We start from the raw sequence: 11727 nt of genomic DNA, 5'->3' as shown, positions 1-11727 counted from the left end.
GAGTGCTTTGGATAGTATACTCATTTTCACTATATTGATTCTTGCAATCCATGAACATGGTATATTTTTCCATCTATTTGTGTCCTCTTTGATTTCTTTCATCCCACTCCAGTATTCTTACCTGAGAAATCCCATGACAAAGAAGCCTGGTGGGCTACATTACATGAGGTTGCAAGAGAGTTGGACATGACTTATCAGCTAAACAACAGTAGCAAATGTTTTCAAACCTTCTTTCCTGTTCTCTTTCTGAAAATTATATCTTACCCACTTTTTAATATCCCCTATAACTTTATTTCTTTGTACTACATTTTGGATAATTTTCTGTTCCAGTTTACTAGTTCATGTAGAAAAATAGAACAACAAAAAAATAGGGAAACTCTGAAAAAGAGGACTACTAAGTAGTGTTTAGCTCAGTTCAATCCCTATCAAAATTCCAATGGTAGCTTTCATGGAAATAGAACAAACAACAGGTACAGGAAAAGGTGCTCAGCATCACTAATCATTGGGGAAAAGCGTATGAAAACCACAATGAGATATCACCTCACACTTGTTAGGATGTCTGTCATCAAAAAGACAAGGGAGAACAAGTATTGGGGAGAATGTGGAGAGAAGAAAACCCTTGCGCACTATTCGGAATGTCAGTTTGTGCAGCCCATGGAAAACACTGGCGGTTCCCCCTCAAAGACGGAACCACCGTGTGATCCAGTAGTTCTCCCTCTGGGTATATATCCAGAAGGAATGAAAACGGTATCTTAAAGAGATAGTCTGCACTCCCACGTTCACTGCAGCATTATTCACAGTAGCCAAGATAAGGCAGTGGTGGCAACAGTGTACATGTCCATCAGTGAAAGAATGGATAAACATGTAATATATATGTGTGTGTGTATGTGTAATACATACATGTTACTCAACTGTGAGAAGAGACATCCTTTCATCTGAGACAACATGTGTGGACCTTGAAGGCTTTATGCTAAGTAAACTAAGTCAGACAAAGAGACAAATAATGTGTAATATCACTTACGCAGTATAGGAAATCTGAACTCATGGAGACTGGAATGGTGGTTACCAGGGCCGGGTGTTGGGGGGAAAGTGGAGATGCTGGTCAAAAAGTATAATTTTGATTAAAAAATGATTACATTCCTAGGATCTAATGTACAGCATAGTATGAGTTAGTAAAGTTTCTAAGACAGTAGATCTTAAACGTTCTCACTAGAAAAAGGAGATGGTAACTGTGTGACATGCTGGCAGCTGTTGAAGGGAGTGTGTGTTAAGCTTACAGTGGTAGGTAAGTTACAGTGGTTATCATTTTGCAGTATATGAATATATCAAACCAACATATTTGTATACCTTAAAGTAACACAATGTTGCATGTCAGTTATATCACAGTATAGCTGGAAAAAAGTATATTATAATGCTGCTGCTACTGCTCAGTCACTTCAGTCGTGTCCAACTCTGTGTGACCCCATAGATGGCAGCCCACCAGGCTCCCCTGTCCCTGGGATTCTCCAGGCAAGAACACTGGAGTGGGATGCCATTTCCTTCTCCAATGCATGAAAGTGAAAAGTGAGAGTGAAGTTGCTCAGTCATGTCCAAGCTTCAGCGACCCCATGGACTGCAGCCTTCCAGGCTCCTCTGTCCAAGGGATTTTCCAGGCAAGAGTACTGGAGTGGGGTGCCATTGCCTTCTCTACAATAATAAAAAATGTGGTATAACTCATGAATTGATAGGCAGATAATTGAAAGTATAGAAGTTCCAGAAATAGCCTCAGTAAATGTGGGAATTTAGTATTTGATAAAGGTGGTATCACATATCTCCAGGAAAATATAGCTTATTCAATAAAAGAACTAGAGGAAACTGTTAAGCATTTTAAAAAACCTGGATGTGGAAAGACTTTTCTAAGTATTGCACAAATCCAGAATCCATAAAAGATTGATGTTTTTGTCTTTGTAAATTTCTGCATGGCAAGAGCTGCCCATGGAAGTTGGAAGTCCAGGTTCAACCAGGAAGAACATTTTTAATTCAAGGCAAATTAATGTCTAATTTTCCCAATAGATAAATAATTTTTTCAAGTTAGTTAAAAGAAATTCATGAGTTAATAAAAAAAAAGTTAGGTAAAGAATATGGACATCATTCACTGAAAAGGAAATAAAGTGACATTTAAACATACTAAAAGAATATGAAAGATATGAGATGAAGTATACTGAGATATTTTTCTCCTATAGGATTTATATACATCAGTAATTCTCAGTCCTGGGTGTGTATTATCTTTACCTCAGAATCTTAAAAAGTACTGATGCCCAGTCTCTAGCTCAGTTAATCTCCCTGATTGTGTCTCAGACATTGGCGGATCTTCAAAGATCCCTAGAGAATTTTGCTGTGCAGCTAGGATTTAGAACTACTGGCATAAGATTGAAGAAGTTTGATCATATACTGTACTAGTGGAGTAAGGGGAAATGGTCTCATGCTGTGCCATTGTATTATATGTAAGTTAAACCACCTCAATGGGGGGAAGTTGGCAGTAATCAAATTTACAAATGTAGGTGTGCTTTTTGACCTGACAGTGTCCTCCTAGATAATTTCCTCACAAGGGCATCTTTGTACAGGATTACTCACTGTAACCATTTGTGAAACAAAAGACTGGAAATGGCCTAAATGTCTATTTGTAGGTATCTACTTAAACACATTGTAATAATCCATACAGTGTCTGGCTAAAAAAAGCCACAAGGAAGCTCTTTATATACTGATATGAAATGATTTACAAAGTATGCTAAGTGATAAAGGCAGGGTCCAAAGGTCTGTATTGTGCTGCCATTTGTGGAAGAAGGAAGATGTATTTATTTGCTTTACAGATATAAGATATTTTTTCACAGATAAAGTAGAAATTACTAGTGTCATTTCCTCTGAGAAGAGGAGCTTGGTGACTAGGGACAGTAGTGTGAAAATTTGTCATACAAGTAGTGAGTGATAGAGCTGGAATTTTTAATCAAGGTCTTGTATTCCAGAGTAGGTGTATTTTTCCCCTCCCGCTTCTACAATACAAATACAGACCTTACACAGAGACTTTCAAAATTTTGAAAGCCTGTTAGCTTACTATTCAGATAATCAAATCGTTCATACAATTCACAAGCATCATATACTGTAAGGTTTTCAAGTGCAGTACTTTGTGATCTTTTCAAACTTGAATTATTGCCTATGATTGAATTTTTTTTTAAAACTCCAAAGTCATCTGCCGAGTTAGATCATCCAATTTGCCTGTAACAGTATTAAGTTTTTGGAGGAGGAGAATGGAGGAAAGAGCTTTTGTCTCTTACAGAAACTTTTTCTTTCTTTTTTAAGGTTTCCATGGGTGAACTACCAAGATGGCAATCTCAACATTTCAATTCCGGTGTTTAGTATTCACGGCAATCATGATGATCCCACAGGGGTAATTATTGTGTTCTTAAAGTTTGTTGAAATTTTAGAAATTTTCTGTTTAATTTGTCTATGGGAAGCATTCTTCCACTTCTTCCCAGCAACTTTTAGTCAGATTGACTCAGAGATTCAAATTGACTCTTTATCATTCATATAGGCTTTTATACTGCTTTTTAGATACTTTAAAAAATCTGAGATAATAATTGATGTATGAGATATGTTTTTATTTCTTGAGTGCCAAAGTTAGCAATAAATAACCAGTAGAAGGAATAACATTTAGGAATAAATAAATGTTGGGAATAGCCTAACATTTGTATAATACTTTACAGATTACCTGGTGCTTTTATCTCAAAAATCTCACTATAGGAAATAATTGTTTCATGAACAGTTTTAAATCTAAATTAGATCATCTTATTTTGTTTGATAAGGAAGTACAGACCATCTTCAGCTTGTGATGGTTCGACCTAAGATTTTTAAACTTTACAATGGTGTGAAACTGACGTGCGTTCAGTTGAACCTGAATTATGAGTTTTGATCTATTTTTGGGCTAATGATTTGTGGGAAGATACTCTCTTGTGATGCTGAGTAAAGACAGCAAGGCCCAGCTCCCAATCAGCCACCCCAGCCCAAGGGTAAACAGTTGCCACACTTAAAACCATTCTGTATGGGTATGTACCATACAGTCATTCTGTTCTTCATGTACAGTAGATTGATTATACAAGATACTCAGTACTTTATTGTAAAATATTTATACTTTTTCCCAACTGTAGGCTCATGTAAGTGTTCTGAGCATGTTCAAAGTAGGCTAGGTTAAGCTATGATTTTCAGTAGATGAGGTACTTTAACTGCATTTTTGACTTACAGTATTTTCAATTTACTATGGATTTATTGGTACCTAAATCCACTGTAAATTGAGGAAGATTTCAAATAATAGGGATCCTAAAGTAATCTAAAAATATCATTTTATTTTTTCTGGTCATTAATGTATTATAAATCACTATTTAGCTAGTCTTTTTTTTCCTCACCTCTTGAGAGGTCTGCTTAATATGACAAATAACTGATTCCATAGCTGGTTTTATTTTTCAGTGAACAAGACATGATAAATTTTGATGAAACATTAACTTTGTATTTAACATGTATTAACATGTGATTCTACTCACAGTGATAGAGAAAAGGATAGCACATACTTTACTATTGTAATCTTGTTTTGACAAGGCACTATCTTCGTCTAGGTTTTTATAACTGCTATACAGAATATACTTTTAATAAGTAATAACATATGCAGATTATTAGTTTTTAGATATACATTAATATTCTTTGAAAATATTTTGCATAGGCAGATGCACTCTGTGCCCTGGATATTTTAAGTTGTGCTGGATTTGTCAATCACTTTGGACGTTCAATGTCTGTGGAGAAGATAGACATTAGTCCAGTTTTGCTTCAGAAAGGAAGCACAAAAATTGCTCTATATGGTTTAGGTAAGATGGGTTTATATTACTATTTATGTTGATAAATGTTTACTTGTTTAAGCAACTAGGAAATCAAATTCTGGAGTTCACTTTGTTGCTGTTTGGAAGGAATTGAGGCAAATCTAATTATTCCTTATGGGTGACTTTAAAAAATATTACAACGTTTTGGTGGACATTTTTCATTATTTTATAAGCACCAGTATGGTAAAGAATGTGCCTGCAGTGCAGGAGACCCAGGTTCGATCTTCCAGGGTCAGGAAGATCCCCTGGAAAAGGGAATGGCTACCCACTCCAGTATTCTTGCCTGGAGAATTCCACGGACAGAGGAGCCAGGCAGGCTATGGTCCATCAGATTTTAAAGAGTCAGACATGAAGGACCGACTGACATTTCATTTCATTTCATTTCAATAGTTCTTGAGATTTGTTTTTAATAGCAGTTTTGATGAAAAAATATTTTCCCCTTAGTATCTATTGTTTGTTATTTCTTTCTTTTTTTTCTTTTAGGCTCAGACAAGAATCCTGAACATAGAACTGTAGAGTAATTTAGAACAACTGCATTTTGATATTTTGGAAGTCTTTGAAAGGTTTAAAGTTTCACTGTCCAATACAGTAATCATGTGGATATCAGGCACTAGAAAAGTGGCTAATCTAAATTGAGTCATGCTATAAGTATAAAATACATATTAGATTTCAAAGACTTAGAAAAAAATGTAAAATATCTTACTCAGATATTGGGTTAAATGAAATATATTAAAATTAATTTTACCAATTTCTTTTACTTATTTTAATGTGGCTACTAGAAAATTAGAATTTACGTATTTGGCCCGTTTTGGTGGCTCACATGATATTTTTATTAGTGCTAGTTTAGAACTGTCGTCTACAATGCTCAGAAAATTTGCTTTATCAACTTCTGTAATTTATTTAGTTTCCAGTAGGTAAAAGCTTGTTTGCTAGGCTTTATTACATGTGAATGGAAGACTGTTTTTGTTTGTTGCTCTTCAGTGGCTAAGTCGTGTCTGACTCTTGAGACCCCATTGAGTTTGTCCTTCACTGTCTCCTGGAGTTTGCTCAGATTCACGTCCATTGAGTAGGTGATGTTATCTAGCCATCTCATCCTCTGCTGCTCCTTTCTTTTGCCTTCAGTGTTTCCCAGCATCAGGGTCTTTTCCAATGAGTTGGCCCTTTGATTCAGTTGGCCAAAGTATTGGAGTTTCAGCTTCAGCATCAGTCCTTCCAGTTGATATTCAGGGTTGATTTCCTTTAGAATGTACTGGTTAGATCTCCTTGCAGTCCAAAGGACTTTTTAAGAGTCTTATCCAGGACCACAGTTTGAAAGCATCAATTCTTTTATGCTCAGCCTTCTTCATGGTCCAGCTGTTACATCCATACATGACTACTGGTAAAACCATTTTCAGCATGCATTCAGTGTATTTTTTGTGTCTTCATTTGGTTAAGTTCAGTTTGATATTTGTTATATGAATACAATAGTTTTGTTGTTTTTGATGTATATCATTTATTCGCTAAATTGTGCCCAACTCTTTGCCACTCCATGAACTATAGCCCACCAGGCTCTTGCATCCGTGGAATTCTCCAGGCAAGAACACTGGAGTGGGTTGCCATTTCCTAAGTATTATAAAAATTATACTTCATGTTAAACCAGTTTTAAAGTACCCCAAGGGAAATTAAGAAAAAACTCATGCTGTAACTAACCTCAACATAGTTTTCATTATTTTTTGAGTGATTTTAGTATAATAGAAGCCTTAGTACTCATTTCTCTTTGTATATGTTTTTAAAGAATAATTAAGATGGATGTTTTATTTAAATACTTTCTGTAGGAAGTGTAGAGTCTTTGCCCAAGTTACATAATTTTGCCAACAAATAGAAAAGCATCATGGCAATCTCTATTTTAGAGATACAGAAGATGAGACCAAAATATTATGTCTGATTTTTGCAAGTGATAGAGCAAGAAGTAAAATACATTAAAAAAAAAAAAAAAACTACCAATATTTTAATCACTGTAACGTTGGGGATCATATCTGAAGAAAATGATTGATCCTCACACTTTAAAACCAAGGACAAACCCCATTATGCCTTAGTCACTGCCAGAGGCAAACTGCTTCCGTCATCCCTTTTATCCCCAGTCTCTCATCTCATCCTGTTCTATTTTCCTTAACTGGACTCAGTCTCTACCCTCCAGCATCTGCTCTCACCCCAGCTCGGTATATGCTGCTGTAGCTAAGTCACTTTAGTCGTGTCTGACTCTGTGTGACCCCATAGACAGCAGCGCACCAGGCTCCTCTGTCCACAGGACCCTCCAGGTAAGAATACTGGAGTGGGGTGCCATATGCTAGAGCCCTTTTTAGTTAGCAGACTCATATCATCAGTCCCTGAATGCTCCCTGTGCTGTGCCACTCTCAGTGACAGTGGCCCACGAGTCTCCTGTGTCTTGTGCAGTTTTCTCCTGGCCTCTCACAGGCTCTAGGGCGGAAGGGCTGGAGGCCAAGTCCCTGCTGTCCTTGCTTTCCACTGCCACCACCTGTCCTTCCTTTTCAGGTATCCTTGAAGCTAACTGCCAACCAGTAAACTGCCCTTTCCATTACCTCAGTTTTCTTACCTGCTTGCCTTCCAATTTTGTCAGTGTTCTTAGTGTTTCTGCAGCTAAGTAGATCAACCTTCTAATGCCCTGGATTTTCATGTCTTGCCTTTTTTATCCCAGTCATACATTCCACCATCATTTCATTGGCAGCACTAGGAGTTCTCTCTAGAAGCTAGACCTCTTCTAGCTCTTATACTTCTGCAGCATTGGGTTTTCTTCCTTAATCACTCCATGAAGTAGTAACCTTGTCCTCCCACTGATAATTGCCTTCTTAGCATCCTGACTTTTTTTCCTTTTATAGTATTTAAAATTACAATTTGCATGTTTATTTTCATTGACCTATACTATCCTTTGGGGAATTAGGAAGAGTTATTGAAAAGTCATTAAATTATTTAAAAGCACACTGTTTTTATTTAAAAGCATAATATACATAAAACTATTATTTTTAAGTACATTTTAAAATCTCACCCCTTCTACTGTCATTTCCTGTGTATTTTACAATGTATATGTTAGATCAAGAGTACACATAGAAAAAATAGAGTAGAAAACAATATTATTAAAAATTTTAATAAGACTATGAGCATAGAAAACAGATTTTTATTCTATATTTTCTAGATTTTGAAGGTACGTATGCTTGACGTCAGAGAAGGCAATGGCACCCCACTCCAGTACTCTTGCCTGGAAAATCCCATGGACGGAGGAGCCTGGTGGGCTGCAGTCCGTGGGGTCGCTAAGAGTCAGACATGACTGAGCGACTTCACTTTCACTTTTCACTTTCATGCATTGGAGGAGGGAATGGCAACCCACTCCAGGGTTCTTGCCTGGAGAATCCCAAGGATGGTGGAGCCTGATGGGCTGCCGTCTGTGGGGTCACACAGAGTCGGACACGACTGAAGCGACTTAGTAGTAGTAGTAGTAGTAGTAGTAGTATGCTTGACATGAAAAACATTCTTTGAATGCAACTGCTCAGCAGGTTTCCCCGGTGGCTCAGCAGTGAAGATTCCCCCTGCCAATCCTGGACACTTGTAGGAGACTCAGGTTCAATCCCTGGGTCGGGAAGACCCCCTGGAGAAGGAAATGGCAACCCACTCCAGTACTTGCCTGGGAAATCTCACAAATAGATGGAGCCTGACGGGCTATAGTCCATGGGGTCACAAAGAGTCTGACACGACTGAGCAACTAAACAACAACTGCTCAGCAGCTGTCAGGCATGAACTTGGAACGTTTTCATTTGTGAATAATGATATCAGATTTCAAATATCTCTGATAGGAAAACGAGATACTCAGAGAAGCACATAATTTAGAAGCAAAACTTTTAAAATAATGTAATGTCTATTTCAGGATCTATTCCAGATGAAAGGCTCTATCGAATGTTTGTCAACAAAAAAGTAACAATGTTGAGACCCAAAGAAGATGAGAACTCTTGGTTTAACTTATTTGTGATTCATCAGAACAGGTAAAAGTTTTGTCTCTGAAAATTCTTGAGTCAAATGTTGAGGTTCCCCAAATCTCTGTTTCTAAGCTTACCTATATTTTAGTAAAGTGAAGTATGAAGTGAAGTCGCTCAGTCATGTCTGACTCTTTGTGACCCCATGGACTGTAGCCTACCAGGCTCCTCAGTCCATGGGATTTTCCAGGCAAGAGTACTGCAGCGGGTTGCCATTTTCTTCTCCAGGGGATCTTCCCGACCCAGGGATCGAACCTGGGTCTCTCGCGTTGTAGGCAGACGCTTTACCGTCTGAGCTACCAGGGAAGCCCATATTTTAGTAAAGGGCTCCTTATTCTTTGAAAGCTGTCAATGCAGGATCAGGCAAACTTAGATAGGCTTTGTGTGACTGCATCTTGAAATCATTTTCAATATATATTCATACTTATTAATACAAATGAGTATTTCTAGCATATGGATAAGGTATACCAAAAACCGTAAAATGAATGCTCCTAAATTCAGAAGGAAGTAGAACATGAGCAGTACATTACCTCATGCCTTTTTCTGACCCTATCTTTTCCCACATACTTTATAGGGGAAGCACTATCTTCACTTTTTATTTAATCTGTCCATAGCTTTCTTTATTGTTCAATTACACACTTATTCATGAGTCATCTTTATTTGGTTTTGGTATAACTGGAACCATGCTTTATTTGCAGTTGGCTTATTTTTGTTCAACAGTGTGTTACTTCAAAGTGAAAGTATCAGTCATTAGTCGTTTCTGACTCTTGCGACCACATGGACTGTAGCCTGCCAGGCTCCTCTGTCCATGGGATTCTCCAGGCAAGAATACTGGAACGGGTAGCCATTCCTTTCACCAGGGAATCTTCCCAACCCAGGGATCAAACCCAGATCTCCTGCATTGCAGGTGGATTCTTTACCACTGAGCCACCAAGGAAGCCCTATGTTACTATAATTCATTTTGCTGCTTAACAGCATAACTCATTTTCACTGATGTATATACATTTCAACTTTTTCGCCTGTTGATGAGTGTTTTGTTATTTCCAGATTTTTTTTTTTTTAATCTCTTTGTTAGGAACATTCATTTTTTTTTTTTTTTTTAAGTATATGTGCTGCTGAAGTGAGCACAGGAATATTCTTATACATTACTCCTGGTACATATATACAGGTGTTTTTCCAGAATATCAAATATAGGTAGATAAGCTTCTTTTTGTTGGTAGTTTTAAGAAATTTAATCTAGTGGCAGGGTGTAAGGTTGATTGAAAGGAAATAGAGATTTGAAGAAACATGATTTATTATGTGATAATTATAGTAAAAAAATGTGAGATGGTAACAGTGGTGGCAGTGAAATGATATATAAGGAACAAAGTTGAAAAGTTATTGAAATAGAATCTGAAGGGATATGGGGCCTGATTATATAATTTCTTCTTCTTATTATTAAATAGTATTATTTATTGAAGAGATGCTTATTGACTGTAGAATAGTCTGGTACTTGTCCATCACCACAACTCAGTGAAAGAAAGGTTTTAGGCTGCAGTGTTATTTTGCCTTATGTATATTCTTGAATAAACATGGTAAGTTTCAAAGGAGGAACAGGACAGGGTTTTGATATGTTGGTTTCCATGTAACAGACAGGGAGTTTGTTCCTTCTTTTGCTGAGGGCTTCCCAGTTCTGCTATACTTTCTGCTTTCCCCAAGTAGGAATAAGTCAGAAGGAATGGTCATAAGCCATTCCATACCAGAATGAGAGGTGGAGTGGCAGCATTGGTAAGGGGAATGGGTAATATAATGTTGGTATGGCTGGTTGCTGTTAAAGGTGATGTTAATAATCTTGATCATTTGATTAAGGTGGTGTAGAGCAGGTTTCTCCACTGGAAAGGTCACATCTTCTACTTTATAATAATAAATATTTTGGGAAAAATACATTGAGACTATGTGAATATCCTGTTTCTCCTTAGAATTTGGCCCACAGGCTTTAGCATCCACTGGGGCATCTTGATGGGGAAACAGTGGCTGACTTTATTTTTCTGGGCTCCAAAATCACTGCAGATGATGATTGCAGCCATGAAATTAAAAGACACTCCTTGGAAGGAAAGTTATGACCAACCTAGATAGCATATTCAAAAGCAGAGACATTACTTTGCCAACCAAGGTCTGTCTAGTCAAGGCTATGGTTTTTCCAGTGGTCATGTATGATGTGAGAGTTGGACTGTGAAGAAAGCTGAGTGCCAAAGAATTGATGCTTTTGAACTGTGGTGTTGGAGAAGACTCTTGAGAGTCCCTTGGACTGCAAGGAGATCCAAACAGTCCATCCTAAAGGAGATCAGTCCTGGGTGTTCATTGGAAGGACCGATGTGGAAGCTGAAACTCCAGTACTTTGGCTACCTGATGTGAAGAGCTGACTCATTGGAAAAGACCCTGACCCTGGGAAAGATTGAGGGCAGGAGGAGAAGGGGACGACAGAGGATGAGATGGCTGGATGGCATCACCGACTCAATGGACATGGATTTGGGTGGACTCCAGGAGTTGGTGATGGACAGGGAGGCCTGGTGTGCTGTGGTTCATGGCGTTGAAAAGAGTTGGACACAACTGAGTGACTGAACTGAACTGAAGGTGCAACTTGTTTCCAGTAATTAATGCTGTGGTGTCGTTTGTAACTTTTTAAATTTCCCTTATTCTTTCTATAGTTATTGACTGAAAGTCTTCTGTTAGGAAAATTTGTCATTCTCATTTATTTACTTATTCATTCCATTCATTTATTTATCTTATTATAGACTCAAGATATTTATTCTTTGAGGTACAAT

General features: G+C 37.6%; 1 protein-coding gene across 13 annotated transcripts in view; it reads left to right on the top strand.

Annotated features, from left to right (window-relative positions):
- Nucleotides 1–11727, top strand: part of MRE11 (MRE11 double strand break repair nuclease) — a 73242-nt gene that overhangs the window by 9529 nt on the left and 51986 nt on the right. For 10 of the 13 annotated variants that reach the window (XR_015141733.1, XM_086338817.1, XM_086338822.1 and 7 more), the window contains 3 exons: nucleotides 3337–3424; nucleotides 4748–4889; nucleotides 8818–8932. Coding sequence is in view for 9 of the 13 variants with exons in the window: in XM_086338817.1 (XP_086194943.1) it covers nucleotides 3337–3424; nucleotides 4748–4889; nucleotides 8818–8932 (345 nt within the window). In the remaining 4 variants the exon portion in view is untranslated. The remainder of the gene's footprint in view (nucleotides 1–3336; nucleotides 3425–4747; nucleotides 4890–8817; nucleotides 8933–11727) is intronic. The other 3 variants (XM_086338826.1, XM_086338827.1, XM_086338825.1) reach the window with 1 other exon arrangement.

Source organism: Bos grunniens, chromosome 15 (assembly GCF_055505025.1).
Source record: "Bos grunniens cultivar Pamir isolate PY7600 chromosome 15, Bosgru_T2T1.0, whole genome shotgun sequence".
Lineage (NCBI taxonomy): Eukaryota > Metazoa > Chordata > Mammalia > Artiodactyla > Bovidae > Bos > Bos grunniens.
The sequence above is the reverse complement of the archived record's forward strand: the minus strand, read 5'-3'. Positions and strand labels throughout refer to the sequence as shown.